The 27546-nt window shown below is 38.2% G+C and overlaps 2 protein-coding genes across 2 annotated transcripts; one reads left to right on the forward strand and one right to left on the reverse strand.

Moving 5' to 3' along the window:
- Positions 1 to 16983: 16983 nt before the first annotated feature.
- On the reverse strand, positions 16984 to 18237 carry LOC110687203. The gene is made up of 2 exons (XM_021863817.1): positions 18000 to 18237; positions 16984 to 17426 (listed from the first exon to the last, which is right to left on the reverse strand). The coding sequence occupies exon 2, from the start codon at positions 17416 to 17418 to the stop codon at positions 16984 to 16986; it is 435 nt and encodes a 144-aa protein (XP_021719509.1). The 5' UTR covers positions 17419 to 17426; positions 18000 to 18237.
- Positions 18238 to 18380: 143 nt separating this feature from the next.
- Positions 18381 to 26035, forward strand: LOC110688543 (glutathione S-transferase 2-like). The gene is made up of 11 exons (XM_021865316.1): positions 18381 to 18546; positions 18712 to 18808; positions 18933 to 18989; positions 20555 to 20640; positions 20740 to 20811; positions 21775 to 21828; positions 21941 to 22016; positions 23205 to 23266; positions 23562 to 23621; positions 23779 to 23889; positions 25704 to 26035. Exons 1-10 carry the CDS (start codon positions 18544 to 18546, stop codon positions 23887 to 23889), a joined length of 678 nt encoding a protein of 225 aa, XP_021721008.1. The 5' UTR covers positions 18381 to 18543; the 3' UTR covers positions 25704 to 26035.
- The last annotated feature ends 1511 nt before the right edge of the window (positions 26036 to 27546 follow it).

Genomic DNA, 27546 nt, shown 5'->3' on the forward strand with positions numbered 1-27546 from the left:
TCCTTGGGTTTTGCAAGATGGGCGGCCTGCTATACTCTCTGCTCCTGATGGATTTGATGAAGACATGCTGGTTCGTGAGCTGATGTGTGATGGTGTGGGTGTGTGGGATACTGAAAAGGTTTGCTTGACGCTGGCAACGAATTAGGGGCTAAGGTCTTGGCTACCCCGCTGCCTTGTATAAGACGTGCTGATGGTATGTATTGGTGGCAGACCAAAAATGGGATTTATTCTGTGCGATCAGGCTATTGGCAGGCAAAGGGTGGGGAGGGGAGTGAGCTGGAGGGATTATCTGACAAAGATGTATGGCGAATGGTGTGGAGAACAAGAGGGCCTCCGAAGCTTCAACACTTCTTATGGAGCGTAGTCAAAGGCAACCTAGCTGTCAAGGCTAGACTTGTTCAACATCACATTATTAATGATTCCACTTGCCAAATTTGTGGAAATCAAAATGAAACAATTTGGCATACCCTCTTTGAATGTGACATGGCTGTTGCTATTTGAATCTAGTGAGTTAAAAATGAACCTTGTTGATGCTCTGAACCAATCTTTCGCTGAAATTTGGGCGTGGCTATATAAGAAATGTAAAGCAGAGGTCTTGATTACCATAGCTGCTTTGATGTGGGCGGCATGGCCCTGTAGGAACCTTACCATATTTGAGAATGAAAGACAAAATGTTATGTTGCTTGCGGCTGGTTATTACAGGTTGGTGCATGACTACAATCGCATGCTATCAATGTCTTCAATCGCATGGCTTCTGTGATGGCACCTAGAAGTAGTTCGCATTGGTGCTGCCCTCCGATTGATACCATTAAGATTAATATTGATGCCCATGATCCAGTGAGTGGTATGGCTGGTCTTGGTGTGGTGTGCAGGAATTTAGAGGGTGTGATAATTGCAGCAGCAACGAAGAGAGTTGGTCTATCTTTGCCTGAGATTGTGGAAGCAATGTTCATTTGGTATGCATTACAGATTGCTCACAGGCTGGGTTATGCAAAGATTTTGGTGGAATCTGATGCCATCAACGTGGTTAAAGCCGTAACATATGGCTGATAAGGGTCTTTCTCCCATTTTTTCCATCTATAATGATATTTGTTCCGATAGAGCTAAGTTTAATTTTTGTACTTGTTCACATATTAAACGAACTTGTAACACGGTGGCACATCTTATAGCATGATGGGACACGGGTGATAATGTCGTTGAACTTGTAAGTTAGGGTTCCTTTCCCCAAAGTACATTAACTTTGGAGGAAATGGACATGTCTTGATTTTATGAAATAAAGCTTTATATTTCCTTCAAAAGAAAAAATGGAATTAATTAGGTTAGACACGAAGCATATAAGCACATATTCATGTAGTCACATAAGCACATAAAAGAAACCATCAAAGCTTACAATGTCATTCTATGGTCAAGGCTTGGGTGTCCAAAGGTACCATATTTTAAGAACGATGCACGAATCAATCACTCAACGTGTTGACCCATGTCATGATTCTCCCAAAATTTTGTTGGCGATATGGGTGGGATGATTGTTATTGATTTTGGGATAGAAGCCTAGTGTTGGCGACGCCTAGTCAATGAGCCAATCCCCAAAGGTTAAAGTGTGCTATGATTATGCATGATGCAATGTTGCTTATTTGGTTTTTACTTTTATGAAAAAGTAAGATATTACGCGTTCAAGTCTCGCTCTCTAAGTAGAGATTATCCAAGTTAGCCTTTGTTACAACTCATAGGTAACCTAAGTTGGAAACCTTGAGCCATAACCAAAAGCTAATCTTGTAACCTCTAAGTTTCCAGTGGAGTCGCCACTGTGAGGAGGGTACTCGTGGCCCTTTAAAAGCCTAGGACTTTACACTTTTGAAGGTGTGTTAGGATTTGAATTCCTAACTGTTTGGGGGACCTTGAATTAGAATTAATTCTATCATTACACTTTTTTGTAAGAAACTAATAGGGAGTCGCCAATGAGTTTTAGGAAAAATCATAAACCTCGTTCATGTCTTTCACCCAAGTAGAGTTCAAGGGATATTTAGCATGAATCATAAGTTTACCCATGACCAAATTGGTCTAATTGTACCAGAAATGAATTCAGCAGCGAGGGTACTAAAATAATGTTCCCTTTAGGAAAGAATCGCTATCCTAGCCCAAGCGCAGCCTCTACTAGCTCTTCCTTTTTTCACAATTTCATTATTAATTAATATACGCAATGCGATTCCTTAAACAAAGTTAGTTGATTTTATTTACACGGGTCAATCACATAAAGATTACATTGCAACTATTGTCGTTATTCTTATTTATTCCAAATTCGTGAAAAGAACAATAAATAAATAAGATTCGCCTTGGATTAGGTGATAAAACATTCAATTAATTTATTCAATTCCAGTCTTTTATTAACGCAAGAATACTATGTGAAATTAATTAATTAAATTTTATTTAAAGTGATCAAACAACACTAATTAATCAATTAGATTTTTTTAAATAAGAAAAGAAAAGTGATTTATCTAAGTGCTCAGGAAACTAGCTATTCTCTTTTGTTTGCTAGATCTATGTTTTGGATGTTTATGAACCTTCCTTTTTCTTCGTACCCTAGACGCGTGCTTTGCTCGCTAAAAGAGCTCTTACTTGAACCCCGCAAACGCAAGGTCTCTGACGGCTCGTACCCTCGAAACCGACCTGATCAGCCCAAGCCCCGAAGGTTAGTCGGGGCCCGACCTAAAAAGATTGGAGTTTTACGAACTTTAGGTGTTCTCAACAATGGAGATGCCTATATAGTTCCACTCAAGTGTGTGTTCTCAAAATCCCAACCAAGTGGGTATTTATAGAGGATGGGGACTTGAATCCCATTTCATGATCAATGTGGGATCATGCTGCTGCGATGGCCTACACGCACACGCAAATACGCACAGGCCTAGCCATGAGATAGTGTTGTGCTATGCATAGGTTGTGCGAGGGCTTGCGATAGCACCTAGGCATGCAAGCACGCATGCTGCGGTGGTGTTGTGCCATGCGAAGGCACGCACACACGCAAGCACGCTGCTGCGATGGTGCTGCCATGCGAAGCACGCACACACGCATGCACCTAGTGCTAGCGATGGTTCTGCCTTGTGCGCCTGGCACACATGGTGCGCCTAGCATACGCATTGTGCATGCTAGCTCGAGCAAGCCTAGCGTCCACATGGTTAGGCCATAGTGATGCTACGGCTACGCTCGAACTTGTTGCTTGTGATTTTGCGACGCTAGATTTCGACGCCCTAGGCTCGATATCCGTCGTCTGTGTTCGTAAAACTCCGATGACTCATCGAATCCTTCGGATTGATTCGCCATCTTGGATCGGTTGTTAGATTGGTTTCGACTCGAAGGGTTTAGTTAAGATTAAGCTGTAATATTAATTATACCTTAATATTACTGATCGGAAGCGGCCTCCACCTAGGCATTCCGATCACTTGACCTTACTGAAGAATTAGCTCTGTAATAATTCTGAACCCTCTATCATAATAATACACTTGTTGGAAGGACACCATTCCTTTCAATAGTCAGGGTTTGAGAGATTAAGGATTTTAGAATTTAGGGTTTTAATTTCTGAATTTTTTGTTGTGATTAGGGATGACGAACACTCCTATTTATAGGCGTAGGAATCTAGGTTTAGGGTTTTAGATCCACGGCGTCAAGTGGCGCGTGCAATTCATAGAGCCACGCTGGAGTGCCAAGCGCAACTTTAAGACTTGCACGCGTCAGGCGCTCGCAACTTTGAGAGCTACGCACGGTGCGGTTTGCCTTATACAAAAACGCGTTTGAAAACTTCCATAACTTTTGATTGCAAAGTTGGATTAAGGAAAATAAGATATCATTGCAAATATCTAAATGTCTACTTTCCAATTCCGTTAGAATTAGGTTAAAATCTATTATGGATCAAAAGATATGGTCATTTGAGTGCAAGGGTGTCGGTTTAGGACCCGATTTAGTATTTTGATGATAACTTAATCGTTTTAACTCGGAATTGGGCTTATCATATACCGTTGGAAAGCTCTTTGAAAGGGCTATCCATTTATATAGGCTTTGAACGGATATTGGGGGGTTAAATGTTTGGTATTGCTCTGTTTTTAACAATGTGAGATCCATTTGATCCAATCATTGCATTTGACGCATTTGGGTCCGTTATTAATCAAGATTAAACATGTATGAACATGTTTTAGGCCTAATTAGTAATCGGACTAGGCTGTAAGATAATTTGGTCTCAAATATAGGTTCTAACTTACTTCATAATACATTTTAGAGTCCATAAACACTTCAACTTTGATCTAGCATGAAGAACGAGTTTGTGTAACATCATCGCACTTCCCGTCGGGACAGGAGGCCAAAAGTAGATGTCTACAACCTTCTCGTCCAATGTGGGTAAAAGTGAAATATGAAATAATGTTGGACTCAAAGTCCTAGATTATGTATTCTGTGGTTTTGCTTTAATTTTTAGCAATTTATTTTATGTTCCATGACTTGAGTACGAGTTTTGGAATAATTACATGTCCTTCCATAATCCTTATCCTTTACTAAAATAATTTGTTTTTGGCATGTTTGTGCATTACTACTGATTGACTATGCATTTTGAAGTACTTATATCTCTTGATTGCTTTACCACCATCTTACGTAAATCTTTTGTTAATGATGAACAACTTTACTATAAGAGGAATAAAAGACATTAATATTATAATTCTCTATTATTTGATGTAAAGCATGAAAGTGAATAATGATGCTAAAAATGTTTATTTGTTTCCCTTAATTTGTTGTTTTTGGTGTTTAATTTCTACATTTATAAAGTATGTCCAACTTAGTGAATTGTCGTGAGTGATCGTTTACCTTGGAAGAAACCATTGAGAATAAGTTATTTCATGTCTAAAATATATACTTAGAGTCTTACAACATTTGTTAAGTGTTTAGGGTAAAATTACCCATGCCACATGGTCCAAACGAAAGGCAACAAAAGGCTTACTTAAACACTGACGCGTATGTCCTAGATCAGCGCCCAACCGAGCCAATAATTAAGGCCTGACACGTGTCCTTGATTGGTAAATCCCATGATGCAACATTAGTAAAGCCTTAAAGGCCCAAATTATGGGAGATGATGTAAAAATGACATTGTCCTAATACACGTGTTCCACCCGTATTGTGCTGTCAATCATGAGTCGTCATTGAACTTTTTTTAAATTGACAACCCTTAAAGTTTGTAATTTTCAGAAATAATTAAAAGGTTGTCTTGTTTAAAAACAACCGCCCAAAGGTGGTATTATTAATGACAATTTTTCCTTTTTTATTTTCAGTATCACCTTTTCAACATTTTCCATTGATTTTTACAAATAAACTCTGATAAATATTAGAGGGTAGGAAGTCGCCTCTTCTCCTCCCTCTCTTTTCTCTCTAGGGAGCGATATGAAAGTGTGCATGAATAATATACGATTTGTAACAACGAATTTAGCTAGCTTTTCTTAATTATGTTTTTATTTGATTTAATTGTCAATTATTTGTTAGATTTAAATCTCTTGTACACTTTTTATTTATAAATCAATAATATTTTTATATTTAAATCTCTTGTACACTTAAAAAAATCTTTTTTTTTAATTTCTATTTTTATGTAAGTATTAAAGTTTTACATTTTTTTTTTACTAAGTTTTAAGAAAAAATTATCATAACTAATACAACCTTTGGCCAGTTCTTTTTTTAATAATACATCATTTCGATTATACCTGAATATTACAACCTTTAGGGGGTGTTAATTTTAAATGAGACAAAAAACTTGTAACATGTTAAACCGGTTGCACATGACATGTGTCGTCATGTAATTGGTCTAAATATCAAATTTTTTTAAAAATAAATAATTTTAGATTTTTAATTTATAATAAAATTGTTTAGCATTTAATTAATACCTAATTAAGACATTAATTATAATTTAGTATTTTTTAGCAAATTATAAATAAAATAAAATAAATAAATCACCCATCCCCCTCCCCATCACCCAACCACCACTTCTTCCACCACCAAGCCACCTCTTCTCTCCCCTCTTCAATACACAGCAACTCCTGGACACTACGGCCAGCGCCCAGCTTCCCCAATGTCGGAAAACTCACCCTCTCCCCTTTCCCCCTTACCCCGACCTCCCCCTTCCCTAGTTGCGTCACCATACCAGGCCAAAACCTAACCCTATTAGGCACAACAGCAGCAGCAACCTTAGACTCGAATTCGAGGGCAATTATTGCTATCCCAAGTGAGGAAAATCAGTTTTCGGCATTCGTTGTTGCTGCCCTAAATCAGCTCAAGCATCAAAAGCGAAAGGGGGAGCTGGGCGGCGCCGTAAGGGGATAGGGAGGTCGGGGTAAGGAGAAAAGGAGGTTGGGGTAAAAGGAAAGGGAGAGAGGTGGGTCGACCAGTGGTGGGGGAGCTGAGCGTCGGCCGTACCATCGCTGAGGGAGTCGCTGCGCGTGGGGGAGGGGGGAGAGGAGGTGGCTGGGTGGTGGAAGAAGTGGTGGTCAGGTGGTGGTTTTTCTTATAATATAATGAATTAATAATAATATTAATTAATTAATTAATTAAATGGACCAAACTAATAAAACGATGACATGTGTCACGGTAACCTGTAAAAACAGGTTACCAAACGGGTATGTCTTGTTTTAAATTAACACCCCCTAAAAGTTGTAATATTCAAGTATAATCCAAAAGTTGTATTATTAAAAAAGAACTGGCCAAAGGTTGTATTATTTTTGGCAATTTTTCCTAAGTTTTAAACAATACTAGTATGAGTACTTGATTTTATGTACGGTGAATTAATTCTACGAGTATATTAATATTTGACCCATCTAATATCAAAATTAATTGTACCAATATATAAGGGGCCTTATTTCATGTTTCGCCTCGGGCCTAAGAAATATAAGGAATGGACCTGACCAAATGGCTATGAAAGGCTTTTATTCATCATTGGGTTCTGGTCGAGGAGACATTTTTAGGTGATGTCTACAACAATACTTAAGGCTCCTTGTTGAGGCTTGGTTTTTCAAGTCGGCTTGTCATCTTTGTTAACCATCGTTCCATGTTAGCACCCATCCTCAAATAATATTGTACCTTTGTAGGGAATTTTTCAAACTCAACTTTTTGAGCCCCAGTGTGATCATTCCTTTAAGTATGGTGGCATCCAAAGGGAAGGAAGCTAGAGATAAAAGAGTCGCAAACAAGTTTTATGAACTTGTAAACCATTCACGGGTGTAAAGGTTACACCCCATTCACGATCACGGAGATCGCTAACTCCATAGTGGTCCGGAACCATACTGGGTATTTGGGCATGATGGTACGAAACAAACCAAAAGAGATTGAACCCTCCCTAAATCGGCCTCTACTTAATTCTTATGATATTCATGTGCACTTTTCAATCAACATACATCCATCAAATTAATCCTAAGCATATTTAATCTACATTAGTTGATTATTAATGCACAATCAAATCTATTACTGGTGATCACTTGAATTAAAATCATATTAGCCTAAATCAAATTATCAATTATCTTATTAGGCGTGATTCAAGTGCCAATTCTCCTAAAACCTGTAAGAAGGGCGTGATCAAGCAATAACAATCAATCATGAATATTTAAGCAACATATAATAATTGACACAATAATCATCATTATAATCGAAACATCATTAACATTATTGGTAAGATCCTAGGCATGATACTAAACGGATTAATAACAAATCCTAGCATGTCACTAATAAAAAATCATAATAAAAGCATTATTCCAAACATGATACTAGAAATCAACATAATATTCTAAGCATGATTTCTATCAAAAGAACAATTAAGTAATCGAATTACTTACTTTGATGTCTCGTATCTCTTTTTATCAAAACAATACACACGTTAGTAAACTTCAAGAAAGATTAAATCAAATAAAAATTGAAATATAGATTTGGGACCAAACCCTCATAACTATCAACCTTTCACGTCAAGGTCAAAGGCAACTTCGAGATTTGCTAGTGTTTCGGGGTTTTTGGAGTCCCTCAGGAGAGTTACAATTTCAAGAATGAGCGTCGACCGTTTGTACCTGCAAAACCACGAAAAATCTGGTTGGGTGGAGCTCCGCCTCCGACGATCAAGTTAGAACGCTTCCAAATGTATAAAAGTGCGGAATGTAAAGGGTTTCTTCTCGGATTCCGAGAGAATTCTGCAATTAATATTGCTCGAGTTTTTTGTGTGTATTTATGAATGTGTAATAAATGAGGATTTTCCTCTATTTATAGTGGAAAGGGATCAGTTCCCCTTTAAGGGTTAAAGTGCCACGTGTCAGTAGAGGATTGGATCCCCTAGGACCTCTCTGAGGCTGACACGTATCGGCATGCTATAGGGCCACGTGGACAGGGTATTTTTACCCTAAACATTTGCCCCTCAAAGGTTTGACGTGGCTTGCAACGTGGCACCTGTGACAGGTGTCACGCTCTGAGAAGGTGACGTTTTGTCTCCTTCTCTCTCTTCTTTTTTTTTTTTGTTTTTTTTATTTAAATTTTGAATTTGAATTGGGGAGGTGATGGTTCGCCTTCTAGGGTTCCCCATAAGTAGAGACCCCCCTCCTCTCATTTGCCCACTTTGCAAACTTTTGTTGAGAGAATTTTCTGAGAGAACGCTCTGATACCGACTGTTATTTTATTCAAAATCATCTTCCTTTTCTTCACTCATCCGATCACCGTTTGAGTGCTCTTTGCTCAAATTCATAGGTCCCGCCTGTCCATACTCAAATTCCTTCCCTTTGCTCTTAATATACCCTCATCCGGTCTACCGTTTAGGGTATCATTAAGCAATATTGCAGAAAAACGGTTGGGTTGTTTCAACAATTCAGTTGCTCTTTGAAAAGGGTACATCCGGGCAACCGTCTGGGTTTCTTCTCTGATTTTCAGTTGCGCTTCAAGGGGATACATCCGTACTTCCGTATGTGTATCTAGCAAGCAACAAAAATATTTCCAGCTGCTGATCCAGATAGCCTACTTTCTCTTCACTCAAAGTCATCTTCAACGTACCGTCTCTACCCCTTGCAACTTTTATAAGTTTTTTCCGGTTATATAGCTTGTAAAGAACAATGGATTCACCCAACACACACACGGCATGGCCTAGGACAGTTGTCAGCCGGTCACCGGATACGGCTGAGTCTAGGACTGGGGATGCCGTCGGGGGGTGTTTGGACCACCCTTACTCTTCTGCAAATCCGACCGTCTCTGTTCATGTGCAGGACAGAATGGCTCGGAGGAGACGGACGGCTATAGATCCCAAATATTAGTCAGACGGCTTAGTCGAAGCTCCGGCTGACTTTGTACCTTATGACCAGCCGGGCGTACCTAGCATGCCCAGAGATGATATCTTGGACGAATCCGAGGATACAGGCGGCGAAGAGACCGTCCAGCAATCGGACTCTACATAGTCTACTTTGGAACCGGATGCCCCTCAAGAGGATGAGGAGGCATATAAATGGCCCTTTATCAACAATCCAACAGAGGCACACATGACCGCCCGGGATGTGGTCACTCTAAATGCCACCTTACCCGCATTTTTGAAAAAGCGCCCGGTTGGAGTAGGATGGGAGATTGTTGTGCCACCTGTTGAGGCAACCGTCGTCTGGGATGACAACCTTAATCATGCCGATGATTATTTCGGCTACTATGAGGTGGTGTTCAAAGCCGGCCTCCGGTTCCCCCTCCATAATAAAATAAAAGCCATTCTAAGGGGTTATGACCTTGGTGTAAGGCAGTTAACACCCAACTCTTGGGTGAATATACTAGGATATATAGCCTCCTGCGAGATGCAGGACATAACGCCTAGTTGGGAGGCGTTTGCACATATGCACTACCTCAGCCGTGCCCCAGGCGACTAGAATGCGTGGTATACAATGACCACGCATCCGGAATACATGATGACGCTTGACAAGCCGTTAAAGTGGAGCAGCCGGGAGAGCAAGTTTTACATGGTTTCTTCCCCATCGCTGCAACAAAACCGCCAGCTGCGTCGCTATAAAACACACCCGGCTCTCCTTAGAAAGAAGTGCACCCTTCCTAGAGTGTCGGAAAAGGTTTGGACACAAATAATGGAGACATGTCTCTTCAAAAAGACCTCCTTGCCTTTGGATGATGGGACAGAAGTCATTGTCCCCAAGAACTGGTTCCCTCATCCGGACTGGCTAAAGGACGAGGCGTTCCTTTCCGCCTGTGGTCTTAGCACAATGTGAAGCAGACGTATGTTGACTGTTAACATGCACTTTATGCCGTCTGTATCATGCTTGAATGGATTTTAACTTTTTGATTTTCTTCTCTTGTAGAGAAAGTATTAGAGATGGTGCCTCATGAGAAGACGCCTGCTAAGTCTGCCTCAGATATCCGGAAGGATCAGTTGGAGAGAAAAATGGCCCAACTGGCGGCTAAAGATGATGGGGTAAGCGCCGACTGAGCTCTTTTACCGTCTGTATGGTTTGAAGTTAATTTTGATATTAACCGGCTGTTTTGTTTTCCTTTTCAGACGGGGAGCAAGAATGTTCCTCGTTATTTAAGACAGATGCAGAAGAAACCGAGAGAGGAGCCCTCCCAGCCTGCTTCTAAAAGACGAAGGGCTCTGGCTGCCCCTGCCTTTACTAGAAGGCCGCCTGTGCCTAAGAGGCCCACCTCAACAGGAAAAAGCCTGAAAGACCTTGGCCTTAGCATAGGGCCGACTGAGGTTGAAGCGAGGGAGCCCGAAATATCCTCAAGCCGGGTGCTTGCTGTAGCGTCCGGCTCCAATGCGGCTGGGGGTGGGATGACCCCTCAGCCTGAAAATCAAGGTACGACTATCACCTTTGATCCCCCCTGGCTGCTTGGGCCTATGCGAGTCAAGTCCTAAGCTACCCAATCAGGGGATTCTTCAGGCAGCCGGTAGAATGTAGGTGACGCCTATGCTCAGTACTTAACCAATAAATTTATTAATACAGATGTCTCTTCTCGTTGGCCGGACCTTTAAAATTATGCCAAGAGAATGCTGAGGACCCTCACCCGGTCCGAGAAGGAGGCGGTGTCGGGCGTGCACCAAGTCAACATAGACCGCATCAACTCACGTTTCGCTGAGGTAATTGACCGATTGGGGTGCTTTTGTTCCACTTTATTCTTTTGCCGGTTGTAGCTTAATTGAAAGACTAACCCCTTTTCCGGCTGACTGTGCAGGTGATGCTAAGGGTGGACGGCATGAAGGTCCCTTTGCGGAAGAAGCAAGAGGAGGTAAGGGATGCCAATAGAAGGGCAGCCGACCTTATTGATGTTACTCAATACAACACCCTTATGTATGAAATTCAAACTAAAAGCCGGGAGATGAAACAGGAGGAGCTAATCAAGGAGCTCACGGCTGCTGTTGACACGGTTAACAAGAAGGCAGCCGACTTTGAACTTCAAGTCAAAAACCTCGAAGCTGATGTCAAAGCATTGGGGGAGGCTAACAAGGAGAACACTGAGCTACGGTCAAAGGTCAATAGCCTGAAGAATGAGTTGGCCCAGACCCATGCAGACCATAAAGAAAAGCTGGCGGCTGAGCAAGACCGGCTGATCGCCGAGAATGAGCGCGACTGTGAAGAGCGCATGAAGATGGCCTGGTCTATGATCCATCCGGACACCGACTGGGCTTTCTTTGACCTGCGGTACAAGTACGCCACTGAGGTGTTCGATGCCCAGGTTCTTTGAACAGAGAAGCTGGCTCCCTTTGAGGAATGGGCCGGCATTGCCGAGGAAGAAGAGGAGGAGCAGGCGGAAGATCAAGCGCTGGGTGAGACTAACGAAGCTCAAGCCCAGCAAACTTAAGACGCTTCTCCTTCTGGCCAGGGCTAGTCGTCTCAATGCCAGCAGCAACAGCATCAGTAACTTGATTTGTTTCTTTTTTCTACTTCTGGCCTGCGAGCCGTGTACTTTAGATGTATCTCCTTTCCTCAGGCATAGGTCCGGCTGACAATCATTTCTTATTAATATATTTTTCCGACTGAGTCGGTTTTTTCTTTGATGTTATTTGCTTCAATTTTTGCAATTTTTGCTCGTACAAATCTTTTTCTTTTTTCAATTTAATCCGGTACGTGCGGTATGCCGGATGCATTGGCTCTGCCTACCCCTGGATGGTTGTTTGCTTAATATTACCCAACTCTAACCAGGCAGCCGTCCAAATAAGCATCCGGACGGAAAGATAGGCGGTCATTGACCTTATTTAAAGAAGTAGAATTATTCCAAGTTGGATTAGCAGACGGTGCCGGCTAGGGACAACCTAGATTATTCTTTTAACCGGCTGCGGATTACCCTTTGGGTGTCCGTCATTGTCGTTTGTTGGGATGCAAGCGGCCGTTGGCCGAGCGTATGCATCATAACCAAGTTATGGAGTAATTGCTAAGGTTTTGACCTTGCTTAACTTGGGTTTGGAACCAGCTGTAATGCTCTTGTGCAAAGACCGGCAACATTCGACCAAGATTTAAGTTACCGTCTGTGTTGCTTTGAAGCAACGACCGGTTGTATCTAGGTTTCAATTGATCATTCAAATGGTCGTGAGTTATCTTTAACCTAGACAGTCGGTTAAAGCCGCTTGAGTTATGATTTATAGAACAATGTACCACCCAAATTGGAGATGCTCTCTTCGACGAATTCACCCAAATGGGCGTTGCCGGTGGCCTGATCACGTTGGAGCAGGCGGTTTGAAAACTATCCGGCCATTGGCCATGTAAATATCTGCTAAGTTTGATACTTAGCTTACGTCTACTCAGTTTAGAGTAGACGGTTACCCGGCTGTACATTGCACAGATGGGACTTCGTACAAAAGATAATGAAAATAAAGCATTCTTTCATTAATATATTCTATTTACAAAGATTTACAAGTCTTTAGAAGTAGTACTTTTTCAAGTTATCTACATTCCAAGTTTTGGCTAGCTGCCTGCCGTCTGGAGTTTCCAGGCGGTAGGTGCCGCCTTTAACTTCTTCAAAAATCCGGTAGGAGCCCTCCTAATTGGGGGTCAGCTTTCCTTGCTCATTAGCCCTACCGGTTGCCTCCATTTTTCGTAACACAAAGTCCCCCACTTTTAGAGGTCGTTTGTGTACTCTTTTGTTGTAGGCTCTCGTCATTCTCAGACGGTATATCTCATGACGCAAGGCAGCATTGCCGCTGCGCTCCGGGAGTGAATCCAATGCTAGACGCATGGCCTCCCAATTTGCCTCTTCATCATAGAGCATGATTCGAAGTGTTGGCTTATAAAGTTCAATTGGCAGGACGGCTTCAGTGCCGTATGTCATGAGAAACGGGGTTTCACCGGTTGCCCCTTTTTCAGTTGTTCTGATGGCCCATAGGACATGAGGCAACTCATCCGCCCATAGACCGCCAACCCTTTCAATTTTCTTCTTAATGCCGTCTGAGATGAGCTTGTTGAAGGCTTCAACTTGGCTGTTTGCTTGGAGACGGCCGACTGATGCAAAACAATGTGAGATCCCTTGATCTCCCAACCAGCTCTTGAGGGTAGGCATTTCAAACTGAGGGCCATTTTCAAAGACCATAGACATAGGTACCCCAAACCGGGTGATGATGTTTTTCCAGATGAAAGAGATGACATCCTTTGTCTTAATGCCCTTGACCGCCTCCATCTCAAACCATTTGGTGAAGTAATCTACAACCACCAAGATATACCTCCGTCCGCTTGTGGCAGGCGTATATGGACCCAGGATGCCCATGCCCCATTTTGCTAATGGAACCGGGCTGTAGATAGCCGTCAAATCAGTAGTCGGACGGTGTATGAGTCAGCCAAATCTTTGGCACTTATCGCACGTAGAGTGGGCCAAAAGTAGCCTTGTCGCATGGCCCTCTTTGCTAGTACAATAATTAAAACACAACAATTTACTTCCTCCGTTCTTTTTTACTTGACCCGCTTTAACTTTTACACTATTCACCACCCCTCCTTTGACCGTTTTTTGTGAATAATATATAAGGAAAAATATATTCATGTGAGACTTTTTTAATTCGTCTCAATAAGTACTACCATAATATATAACTTTTATAAGTTTTCTTGTGAAAAATTAAAGTTATTGATCGTTAAAGTTTTGCATTGGCAAGCGTGATAAAAGAAACAGGTTAAGTAAAAAAGAACAGAGGAAGTATTAAATAAAAAGGGCAAAAAAATAGTCTACTCCATCATCTTCTATTGTATTTTAATAAAGTAATTTTTTCAAATAAAATCTACTGTAATTTTATAAATGACTTTTTTTTTTATTATTTTATTTATTTATTTTTTAATATTTGAAACATACCTTTAAGACATGCTATTTGAGGATGTGATTAAACTAGATAAATAAATGAATTAAGCTATAAAATTTAACTCATAATAACTTATCACTTCTTTCTTATTGGTGGTAAAATTTTGTCAATCAATTTGTCCATTTACATAATCTAATACATCCCTTAAAGTGTGTGCTAAAGTGTTGTGTTGCAAGTAAATAAAATGGGGAAAAGTAGTAATTAGTGATTCTAACAAATCAGTCCACCCAATGAATCAAATTAAAAAATTTCTAATTAAAACAAGATTATACTCTTTATCAATCTTCTCACCTACAAAATATAATTATTTATTATTTTTTTCTAAAAATGTTCTCATAAATCTAACTGTTTCAATTCCTTCATTTGGATGTATAAACATACCTACCTTATCTTCTTTTACGTACACTATCTCGCATATTTTTATTTATTTATTTTTTTTTATTTTTTTTTATATATCCTTCTCTTATGTATGAGCATGTGTTGCTTTTATTTATTAGGAATTAATCGAACATTAATGTTGGTGTAAAATAAATAGAAGATGATGGAGTAGACTATTTTTTTGCCCTTTTTATTACCTCCCGGTTCCCTTCCAGTTCTAGGAGATACCGGGATCGATTCTCAATTCCGCCCTTGTGGCTCTCTAAATACCCAAAAAAAATTAATTGAAACTACATGTATATTCTGTGATGATTAAATATTACTCTATTTGATAATAATTACTCCCCTTGTCCCTATTTTTTTTTTACCACATTGCCAAAAGTTGGGTCAAATTTTGAAAACTTTGACCACAAATTTTTGTTGTTCTATAAGAGGTAGTATATATAGTCATGTGGGACTTTGTTTGATTCGTCTAATTGTATATTTTGTAAATATTAACTTTTTTAAATTAAACGCATATGGAAATGGAGATATAAACGTTTTAACATGTGTATTAGAGAGCGTGAAAAGTCAATGATGCAAAAAAAAAAGGGGGGACAGATTGAGAATAATATGGTAGGTTTACTTTTATCCATTGTTTTAATTTAAACTTTTTAACATATTGCGCCATCTTTATTCTTAACTCATTAAATTATGATATTTATATATTGTTCAAAATTAATGATGTAATTTACTTCAATTAATGAATGTGTAATGTACATCGCGTGCATATAAAAGTTGTGTGTGTATATGGAAAAAGTTGTACTTTGCAAGATTCATTACATAGTACTAACTTAGTCTCTATTTTTGTTTGCTGTATTTGACTTTTTACGATATCTAAAATAAGTGTTAAAACGTTTATATCTCTATTTACACACACGTAAAAATTATAAAAAGTTGATATTAATAAAATATACAATTAGACGAATCAATAAAATCTTACATGATTATATTACCTCTACCTTATAGAATAATGAGAATTTATAATCAAAGTTTTCAAAGTTTAATCCGACTTTTAGCGGAGGAGTAAAAGAAAAATAGGGAGGGAGTATGTTGCACGATTAAAATTGCCTAAATCACAACAAGATTACATTAATTTAGTCATGACTCATGAACTTGTAAAACCTAAAAAGACTAAACTACCCTTGTTATAGCATTGACTTCAAATGCTGAGGCTATAGCTTGTCAATCTCGTATGTCAGTTGCATACTCTTTCGAGCTCTTTCCCAAATTAAAGTCAAGAAGAACCGCAATTCCCAAATTGCAGCCAAAGTTTTAAGAATTCCCATTCTACCGTCCACGTAAGCACTGGTTAAAAAACCGGTTTTTTTTTTTTTTTCCGGTCCAGGGTAAACCGCTACTTGAAGTAGCGGTTTCTTTGCAATAAACCGCCACTTCAAGTAGCGGTTTCTTAGTTTAAAACCGCTACTTGAAGTAGCGGTTTGTTTACAAAAAAACCGTTATTTAATGTAGCGGTTTATTTTGGAAAACCGCTACTTCAAGTAGCGGTTTACTTTGAAAAACCGCTACTTGAAGTAGCGGTTTACCCTGGACTGGTTTTTTTTTCAAACTTGCATAATCACTCAAAAAAAAAAACCTGCAAGTTGTGTACCTGTAAAACATGAGATATATAGCATATTTTCAACACAACCACCATAAATAACAAGTTTATGAAGATCTAAGGAAGTCGAAATTGCAAAGTCGAATATTTTTCAATTGATTAAATATAACAAAATCCAATTCTAAGCATTTACAAAAAAATTAGTTTAGTTCCAAAATATACACTTAGCTCGGGCGTTGCTTCTTCCCATGAGGTGACGATGAAGATGATGCAGCTGTCTCCTCTGGAATGTCATCCAGGCCAACTCCAACCCCAGACGTAGTGTTGCTACGCCGTCGGTTTCTCTGATACTGGCGATGCACTAGTGGAGGAGATGTCATGATAGTATGCTGAGAAGGAGTCGGTGGACGGAAGGCACGTGCTGAATGGCCTCCACGATGAGGTGGTGGTCTGATCGGCATAGTGTGCACTGTAGAAGATGAAGACGTGGACGGTCGAGGCTGCTGAATAAGGTGTGACTGCCCCACCCTAGACAAGGTTTGGCCACAAAATGATGTAAAACCCTGCATCGTCTGTATGGCAAATGGTATAGCCGTCTCTGGTGGCAAGTGGGAGATGGTCTCAGTAGCTCCCGATAGCTGGACGTGCAAATCAGCAAATGCATGTGCCTACATTTAAGTGTAGTTTTAATGTTAGTAAAATGAAATCAAAATGACCCTATGCCCACACTTTGAACACCAGTGGAAAACGGTTGATCCACACTACCAAAAAAATCCATCCCCGGAAAGGAACCAGTGTTAGTTTGCACAACTGGCTCCTTTGGAACTTGTTCAATGAACAATTGCATTGCAACAGAAGAACTCTGAGTCACAGCAATCCACATAGCTCTAACAGCGTTGTCGTCATTTAACGGAATTGCAACATATGCCCCAGCCATAGGATAACGCATAACCACCTTCAACTCCACACCTCTAGGATCAACACTCAATTCTTCATATAGCTTGTTCAGAACTTGTGAATATGTCATCGCAGAATGTACAAACACAAATTTTTGATTCCCACCCCTATACGTTATATCGCTATCTTTGTGGACAATTTCTCCACCCCAATAGCAATATAGAGGGTAGTTCGGAACCTCCATGTTTCATTCTAGAAAAGACCATTATTAATCAAAGATATTAGATTGCAAAAATTCATTAACAGTGTGGCAATGTCCTAACATCAAGCAAGCAAACTACACAATTATAGCAACCTAAACTGAGCTATGAAGGTCTTAATACCTCTTGAAGCTCAACATGGGCATAAGTCATGACTACATGTACTTTGAGCTCATGTACTTTGTGTATAGAAGCTCTATTTTCACTTTCAAAATCAGCAATTATAGCAACCTAAACTGAGTAATGTGATCGAAACCATTAATAATTCTACAAGGGTTATATGTAAGGTAAGTAAATCAACAACAACAACCAAAACCAACCACAAACATACATACAATTCTGAAACTCAATAACAACAACAATAAACAAGAACACTAACAACAACAACACAACCAAAACCGAAACTCAATAACAACAACAATAAACAAGAACACTAACAACAACAACACAACCAAAACCAACAACAACAACACATACATACAATTCTGAAACTCAATAACAACAACAAACTCAATAACAACAACAAACCCAATAACTGAATACAAAAAATAATTAGGGCACTTACCACAAACAAGAAGATCAGCACGTTTCTTCTGAAATTAGCGAAGCCGACCACTAAAGTCGAACCCTCGGCGTCAACAGCGGCGGCCTTCGTTGCTGAGGAATGCTCCGGCGGCGTCGGTGGATTCCTTGGCTGCGCCGGCTTCCGTTGAAGGAGGTGTGATTTTGGTGGAAGGCGTGGATGGGATTTTGGTGAGAAGACGAAAATGAAAGAGGAAAGTGAAATCGGGAAATTATACCTGCTAGAAAACCGCTACTTGAAGTAGCGGTTTATTAAACAAAAACCGCTACTTAAAGTAGCGGTTTATTAAAAAGAAACCGCTACCTGAAGTAGCGATGTATTAGTAAAAACCGCTACTTCAGGTAGCGGTTTTGCTGTAGACCGGATTTAAAATTTCTTCCCCCTGAACCGGTGACGTGGACGGTACTTTGGGAATTCTTAAAACTTTGGCTGCAATTTGGGAATTGCGGTTCTTCTTGACCTTAATTTGGGAAAGAGCTCTACTCTTTCTCCAGTCTCCCAATTCTCCATCCCTGTTCAAGTGATTATGGTACATCCTTTTCTCCCACACAATCTCACTTCAAAATTTGATCTAATGTTCGAAATATAAAAACTATCGCTTATTTATTAGTATTGAATTTCAAATTTCCTGCATAATTTTAATTTTATTTTTTGATAAATTTGCCGTTATTAATTGAATTTGATGAACAAATAGGCGAATTCAGAAGAAAGAGAAAAACCAAAGTTGAAGCTCTACTCCTATTGGATGAGTTCTTGCGCCTGGCGTGTCCGTATTGCTCTCAATTTGAAAGGTCTCTCTCTTTTAAATTTTTTTCAGAAATTAATTTGAAATTTATAATTTTCTGTGAATAATTTTGGTATTCTGATTCTGTATAATTACGGACTAGTAATATTTCCCTGTTTATTTTGGTGCAGGGTTGGACTATGAGTACAAAACTGTGAATTTGCTAAAAGGAGATCATTTTAGTGATGGTAAGGTTCTAAGTGTTCTGCCTTGTTTTTTTTTTGTTTTGGGTATGCTTTGTTATTTTGAATGTGAACGAGCTTGTGGTGTTAGAAATTACAATGATGGCAACTAAAGAAAATACTGAAAGAATATAATTTCGTGATGATTTCTCCTTGAATTATTTATATATGTATAAAACTAAGTAGTGGTTTCAATGCTAATAATTAAGCTACCAATAGGCTATTTAACATAAAATTAGGCTATGTCAAAGGTAACTACTGATTATAGAAAGATATTAACAGAAGATTAGTTCAGTAATCTATCACACCCTCGCAATTGTAAGCTTGTGACGAGAGGAGCACAAACACTTAGACTGTTCCGGAAATCATCAAATAAAATAAGAGACAACCCCTTTGTGAAAATGTCCGCAATTTGATAATGTGAAGGCACATGCCTAGCATGTACTTCACCACTTTCTTCCTGACCAAGTGAATATCCATTTCCATGTGGTTTGTGTGTTGGTGTTTAACGGGGTTCTTGGAAGTTAAATGAAACTTACATTGTTGGAATAGACCAGAGTAGCTTTACTAACCAGATAATCTAGCTCTAACAGTAGATTGCACACTCAAACAACATTTGTTATTTCCCTTTATTTGGCCTATGCACTAGAATGAGATAGCGTACATTGGTGTTTGGATGACCGTGAGATCAAACTGTCAGCCAAAATTACACTATCACCCAATGTTGATCGTCTAATAGGAATCATTCCAATCACAAGATTCGAAGGATACATGTGTAAATCAAGATCTAAAGTGCCCTAATCATAGGTTATGATACGCTTTAGAGCATTCATATGCCCATCTCGAGGATCATGCATATGTAGACAAACTTGTTGAACAACATATCATATATATAGCCTCGTAAAAAAAGCCTATAAGCCTTTCAAATTTTCACATATCCCACAAAATTACTTTTGAAAGCTGACCTAAATTAGCTTTCTTAGGGTTAGGGACCTTATAACAAAGGCAATCATCCCCAAACTCTATAACAACTAATGATAGTTTTTCTCTCTCTCCAAATATTGTATGGAGATAACTTCATTTTCTTATAAGGCAATGGCAAGATGTTAGTAATGCCCTTACCCTTTAGGTTAGTAGATATGGAACCGGAATAATTATCTTTATTTAAGGCAACCACAATGAGTAACATTGTCTCTTTCAATTGCTGTTGGCTATCTCTGCTAAGGTTAAATAAATCTTGTGATGATTTCTGAAAATCAATATTTGCAATCATAATTGTTTTTATTTATTAATTTTTATTTTTATATTAGAGAAGAAGGGAAATTATGGGTAGTTCATAAATTGGACACCAACTTTTTACTCATCCCTCATCCTTTCCCTTATATAATTGAGCTATAGAAGTTGTGAGAGACAGGCATTTAACTTTTCCGGCCTTAGGGTAATGCACAGATTGCACTCTAGTTAACTCTTTATTTTTATTTTTCAATTATATTATTATATTTTTTGATAGAATTGATAGTGCTTTTGTGGGTGCAATAATTCCTTTTCACTTTTTTTTTTTTAATTGTTAGAGTTTCAAAAATTGAATCCTCTTGGTTATGTGCCGGTGTTGGTGGATGAGGATATAGTGACTGCGGATTCATTTGCTATCATAATGGTCAGTATACGCTGTCAGATTATTCAAGATGATAGTTTGTAGCTCTTATTCTAGCATTTTAAAGTATTTACTAAAGAAGCTTCATGATTCAATACGCAGTATCTAGAAGAAAAGTACCCACAACATTCGTTGTTGCCCCAGAATCTTCAGAAAAGAGCTATTAATTACCAGGTGTAGCATATGTTTCTTTTACTAAACTTGGTAAATTGATTGCATATTTTGTGTCATGTATAAGCTGTTACTATGTTAGTATGGTCTGATAGAAATTAATCCACTCTCATGTAGTCTTGTGTTGAGGCAAACATCAATTGGGTATATTACTGGTTGCACTTGCTAGTTTTTCTAACAGTTTTCATTATAAACAAATGTCATAATCATTTGAATGCCATATTGTCGCTGCCATTCGCTCTCTCTCTCTCTCTCTCTCTCTCTCTCTCTCTCTCTCCACGGTTCTTTGTTTCATTACTTTTTCAATCTTGTGCTAGTTTATGTAGTGTATATCTTTTGTCTTTCTGCACTATAATATTTGCAGGCTACATCTACCCAGATAAATTATAAAATCGTTGATTATCAAGTATCTCTTTATGTGTGTATGTATTTGTTGTATTTATATATATATATTTATTTTTAAATATTACTTTTTTGTCTCTATTATTTTATGTTTCTATACGCCAAGAATTAAATTAGCAATAACCTTGTCATCAATTGCTGATAGTTTTCTTGTTAACTATTGTGAGGTTGCAATTAGATTCAATATTTCCAAATTTTGTAGCCTTTTAGGAGCATTCTGCTACTATAAGCACATGAAATTTCCCCACTATCATCTAAAATAAGCTTTCTTCTGTTGGTGTGGAATTCAGTAAACCTGGTTCAAAGTGGGTAGAGAGAGTAGTAGAGTACCATGAAAAGCAAAGTTGAAATTAATTTTGGACATCCAAAATAGAAAATATGCAATTCTTTATGAGAAGAAGGGAGTGTAAGTGTATAATATTAGATTTAAGGCCGGACACAAGCTGGGGGAAGAATGATCTGTGTAGAATGGCTGGCCTAGCAGTCCAGGCTTATGTTGACGTGTTTTAATGGTAGGAGCACTTATTTTAAAATCAGATCTAACTTTTTTCTCTCTTTTTCTAGGCTGCAAATATTGTGGCTTCGAACATACAACCTTTCCAGAACTTAGCTGTAGCGGTTAGTACTAATGTGTTTTTCATTATTTGTTATATTTTTCTGTTCTTTACAGTACCATTGTTTTTTCATACATTGTAGAGCAGCGTATATGATGCATTTTCTCTAAATGCAGAAGTATATTGAAGAAAAACTTGGTTCTGATGAAAGGCTTTCTTGGGTGCAACATCATATCAAAAAAGGCTTTGCTGGTTAGCCTTTACATGCTATCCTCTTACAGATGTTTTTTTGTTAATAGTTTTTTTTCTTTGTTTTAACTTCTAGGGTTACGGGTGGTATTCCTTCATGTGAAAAGAACCGTTCCAAAGAACTGTGGTGTTGCTTTGTTCATTTTTATTAGAATGTTTTCCCGTCTGCTCTAAGATTCAATATTCTTGCATGATATAATTGCAATAGGCTTATGTCAAGAACCACTGTTTCGCACTTGAATCATGCCCTTTTTTCAGATATGTTGTAGTCTGAAGATATGTATCTGTTATATTCATGAAACTGTGTCATGACTCATAAGTTGCTGGGAACTATATATGCTTGAATGCTGACACAAACCATGAAATAAAGCAGTTGCTTTATATTATCTTTTATACTTGCTGGGAAGGCGTACTAGATAATTTGTCAAAGTACAAATCAAACCTCTAACCACACCTTTCTATAGAGTTGCACAGCCATTGTGTTATCTAACTTCTCTGAGACCAATACTAATTGTGATTATGAGAACAATGCCTGTTTGGCATGGACGAACAAGGATGTGGCTTGATTCTCACTTCTATAATAATAGACTGAAGTGAAAAGAACTTAAAATAAAGCAGATCGGAAATAATATGGGCTCGCCCACGTGTTTGTGTAAGAGTGGATAGGAATACTAAGGTATGATAATGACTACTAAAATACCTAAGACACCATTTAACTTGCTCTCTTGTCAGAAAATTATTCTAAAATCCAAAGAGGCCTATCAACTTTGTTTGGCCACAATTTACTTAAGTAAGATAGTTATCCAGTTATTGCCTATCCAAGCAAATGGGAATTACTTCGTATAATTAAATTTCTAATCTTACAACTGCCACTGCTACTCTAGTTTTTTGTTGTCACTTACCGAGGAGCTAGTATAGATGAGTTGGGAATGGGCATGGTTCTAAATGATTGTTTTGCCCTAAAATTCTGTTTGGCTTTGATCTGTTTGCTTTTCTTTAAGTATTTTTACCTCATGTCCGAAAAAGTTGGTGTACATCTTTCGAATTGACAAAAAATGTTGTCAACTATGTGCTAACTTTTACCAGTCAATGCATGCTGTGACAAATTTTTGAGTTTCAATTCATAGTATCCATATGTGGCAATTATATCAGTTTGACCGTTAATTGCTTTCCATTTGTTTTTAACTTCAGCATTGGAGAAGCTGTTAGCTGAACACACTGGCAAATATGCTACTGGGGATGAAGTTGCCTTGGTTTGTCTCTCCTGCTAGTATTCAATTATATAATAGAATTGCAATCTGATAACATTTCTATTGTTGAGCATTATCCTAGAGTTGTAAATAAATAAATAAATAAATAAATATAAATATATATATATATATATTTGGGGGGGAGGGGGGGGGGGGTTGAGGATAGCGCTTAATTTTATAGATTAAGGCCCCTGCTCCTCGAGTGAGAGGGTTAGTTTATGGTAGATGCAAAGGTCTGACATTTGATGGACCTTTGGTCATTTCAGTAATGTAATGCAGATTATTTGCCTATATGCAGGCAGACTTGTTTCTTGCTCCCCAAATAGCAGGAGCAGTTAAGAGATTCAACATAAACATGGTATTATTAGCTTTCTTCAACTTCATATTATTTTGTTCATAGTAAAAGAGTGTTCTTTTTTCGTGTACTAAGCAGATTGCCATTGATTTATATTATGGTACTTATTAATTTCCTGTTAAGTCCCCTAAACTATCTATTTTTCTTGGAATGTTCTCAGGCCGAGTTCCCATTATTAGAGAAGTTAAATGGCGCATATTCTGAATTACCAGCATTTCAGAGTGCTGAGCCAGGAAAACAACCAGATGCCCCAGATAACACCAAATCCTAGGTTAGTTGATTGATCTTCACATCAGTAAAATATAATTGAATGAAGAGTATATGCATACATGGAGCCTATGATGAAGAATTTCTGTAACAGAAACCTTTTGAAATCTAACTCAATATGATTCTAGCAGTCTAGCACTACTAATTTACTAAATGATAACAAAGCGTGTGGCCTCAATTTTTTCATGCTGTTAGATGGTGGGATTATTTTCAATTCCTCAAATTGGTAGTGTTGTAGTGCAAAACGGAGTATTGTTTTTATTTTTTTTTTTTAATTTTTGGGATCTAATATAGAAAGAACAGAATCAACAAGTTTTGAACCAAGGTCAAGATTCAACAGCAATGACGTAATCTTGTGCTTAACGTATCAAGGGGTCGATTATAGATGTGGAGAAATTGCTAGAAACCCATTAAATTTAGAATTAATGAAACAAATTGCAGATCCAGAATTCCAGATAGTGAGCCCCTGACCTTCCCCACTGCTCAATGTGAAGGATAAATTGGAATATTGGTTCAACTTAGGAAATAGAGAGTGGCAAGTCAATTATGTTTGTATTTCTTATTCAGGTGGAGGTGGTACAAAGCAATGATCTTTGTGCAAAGCCATTGAGTTATTCCTTCAAAAAAGTAGTTATGGTAGTATCAATTATACTTTGAGTTCAACTCAAAGAGGATGGCGGAATGGTGTACTGCAGAAAATATAGGACATTAGTTATTGATTTGTTGTTGGGATATGATGTTTTGGAGTTAGGTACTCGAGTTGTGTATCAGGGAAGGGCATTGGACAAACTTAGTCACCACACTAGCAATGACTGGCCAATATTAAAGTGAATTTTGTGATTTAGTTGTATGGAAGTGTTACTAATGTGCTAATGTGTGTCCCAGGAAACTTTGTTAAACTTCTCAGCTTATTGAAAGGTTTAAATGCTCAAGTAACTAGGAGAGTGCCTTTAACAATGAATAACCACCACCCATATAAATATATCAGAATCCGCATTATAACCAAAATGGAATTGAGAGATTATCATTCCAAGATTATCATCCTTTGTGGGAATATTAATATTGATGCACCTAATACCTCTTCATTTCCTTTTTAGGATACATGTACAAATGAAAGTGTAAGTTACTGTTAGAACAGTTAATATCAACAAATAAAAAATATATACACGGAGTATATTTTTTTTTTTGGTTGTGAAAAGTTGAAAGAGCCACAAAGGCCAAGGAAGTAGACGGGATTCAATTGCAAGTCTTGGGTACCACATAGGAGTAAAGGCCAAGGAAGTATACTTGAAATGCATTTAAATTCTTGTCAACTCTTCATTGCTAATGCTCTTGTTGTATTTTGATTCAACATTTTGTTCATTAAGCCTTGTGATGGCCATCTGCATTAGCTTCAGTCTGACTTTCTGTTTCTTACTCCTACTGTTTGTTTTAATTATGTATATAAAGCTATCCGACTTTTAATGTTGTAATACATTCAATTAGCACTTTAAGGCCATGCATCTCCTCTTTTATATTAATCAATCAATCCCACCTCCAAGCTCCAACATTAGTTATGACAACACCTATACCCAACAGGCCAACATGGATCAGGATATGGCGTGTTTTTACAAAAGGACCCTTTTTGGATCACTTTAATCTTATCCTGATCATTTTTATCTTAGTTGGCTATATTCTGGTATATAATTTGAAACCATTACTATATTAGGGAAGGTGACAGGTTTCTCGGAAAGTCTAAAATAGGTTTTGTGACTATTAATTCCCAAGTGATTAGTTCTTTACTAACTGAACTGTCATCTCCAATTTTTTTGTTTGCAGTTTAGGCCATTTGTATCAGGACTGTTATTGCTAATTTGCTATTCTCCTGAAAGAAGCGGTATGGTGAATGTTGAAAATGTACCAGCTTGTTGTAGTCAACTATCCCAGAATGTTCAGATTTTATCTCGTACGGATTTAAGCATACTAGTAGAAAACAAAGAACAAACAAATAAGGGCATTTGTAGTATTTTCTGCCTTCTGGAATATGGATACTGCTGAAGGATGGCATTTGTAGTATTTTCTGCTTGTGGAATAAGAAGAGTAGATATATATGCTAGATTACTACTTTATATATAAAGGGAAGTCTGCTCCGGTGTGACCGTTGCTCCAAACTTATGACATAATAATGTTATAGCTGTCATATAAATGAGGCATTGATGAATTTCATGTTGAATGTCTAGCTCTATTGGTAGGAGAATGAGTTGGAGCCTAGGGAGTCCTCTGCGATCACAATTTCTAAGCTTCACCCTAGTGCAGATAGCTGGACCACCGCTAACCCTAGCTTCCGATCTTCGTCTTCTTCCTCCACTACCATCACTGCCATCTCTGCCACCCCGCAAGATACCCTTCACATCGTTCTCTAAGCCTTACTCCGGTGAACGGGGAAGGTGAGGTTGTTGATATAGGGAAGAGGTCTCAATGGGTGTTCTCGTCATCTACAAACTTCTGAAGAAGGCCTTCTCCAAACTTTGATCCAAAGCTGTGCCGCCTCCCAATTAAACTTCTATCCTCAACGGTGCTCAAATTCTCAGCCGCGTAAGATCAGCGAGCCATTGTTGAATCCTTGGCCAAAGTTGACACGCTGATTCTTCGATCCTTGGTGGTCGACGTTTTCAGTCGTCGTACTTCGGTGCTATGTTCTCTTGATGTCGCATTATTGCCACCGGCAGTGAAGTCAATGACGGGGATAAAGAAAGAAGATGCACCAATGAAGCGGGATGAGTTACAATTGGCGATGAATCAGTGGAGAAGAGTTTACTTAACCAGCAGTGAGTCTGACTCGGGGTAATCCAAAGGGGTTGATAAAAATAAAATGAACATATTTTAAATGAACATTTAACACGTTATAAATCATAATGAACATACAAGTATTTATAATGAATTTAAATAATCTATTTTATCTCCATTTTTTCCGTTAATAGTTACACATTGAAAAGTTGTGATAAGTGAATCAAGTTTGTTTCTTCATAAAAATCTTTACAAAGTTACACCTTGAAAATGGAGCAATTTTGGGCATAATTGATTCCCTTGTCAATTACTATGTATTTGATTATTACAAGGTGCAACTCTATTAATTATTTGCAAGATACTTAAAACGCATAATAGACATTATTTACTAAAAACCTTATATTGTTATCAAGTCTTTTTATCTTAACTAATGCTCAACTCTATACGTAGGACAAATCCAAGATTTGGGAGAGGGAACAAAAGAAAGAAAATACACCCACAATACACGGAAATGAAAAAACATTTGAAGTTTACCTAAAGTAGAGGATACAGAGGTCTGTGATTGTTAGAATTGGGACTAAGGAGTGGTGTAATAGTCAGCAAATTCGTCTACGAAGCAGGAGAGGGAGGAGAGGTTTTGAAACAAAGGAGCCAATAAGAAAAGAGAAGAACATGTAAATTGCTTATATAAGAATATAAAATAGGCACTGCCAATAGAAAGATACCTTCTAAAATTGTAACTACCCTTAATTAAACAAAAGGTAGGATTGTTTTGAGTATGGCTATTCTTGACAACGACTTCTCCTCGATTAATTAGGAAAAAAGATATATATAATTGTAAAGATTTAACCATAGTAGAAATATTTTGTATTGTCTTAATATTTAATAACACCAA

This window comes from Chenopodium quinoa, unplaced genomic scaffold (assembly GCF_001683475.1).
Source record: "Chenopodium quinoa cultivar QQ74 unplaced genomic scaffold, ASM168347v1, whole genome shotgun sequence".
In the NCBI taxonomy this organism is placed as follows: Eukaryota; Viridiplantae; Streptophyta; class Magnoliopsida; order Caryophyllales; family Amaranthaceae; genus Chenopodium; species Chenopodium quinoa.

What these genes read in the sequence shown, in the direction of transcription:
- LOC110687203 (XM_021863817.1), bottom strand. Translation starts at nt 17,418, where the DNA reads ATGGAGGTTCCGAACTACCCTCTATATTGCTATTGGGGTGGAGAAATT.
- LOC110688543 (XM_021865316.1), top strand. An exon ending in TCCAGAACTTAGCTGTAGCG is followed by an intron (nt 21,829 to 21,940) that starts GTTAGTACTAAT and finishes CTCTAAATGCAG; the next exon opens with AAGTATATTGAAGAAAAACT. An exon ending in TATCAAAAAAGGCTTTGCTG is followed by an intron (nt 22,017 to 23,204) that starts GTTAGCCTTTAC and finishes TTTTAACTTCAG; the next exon opens with CATTGGAGAAGCTGTTAGCT.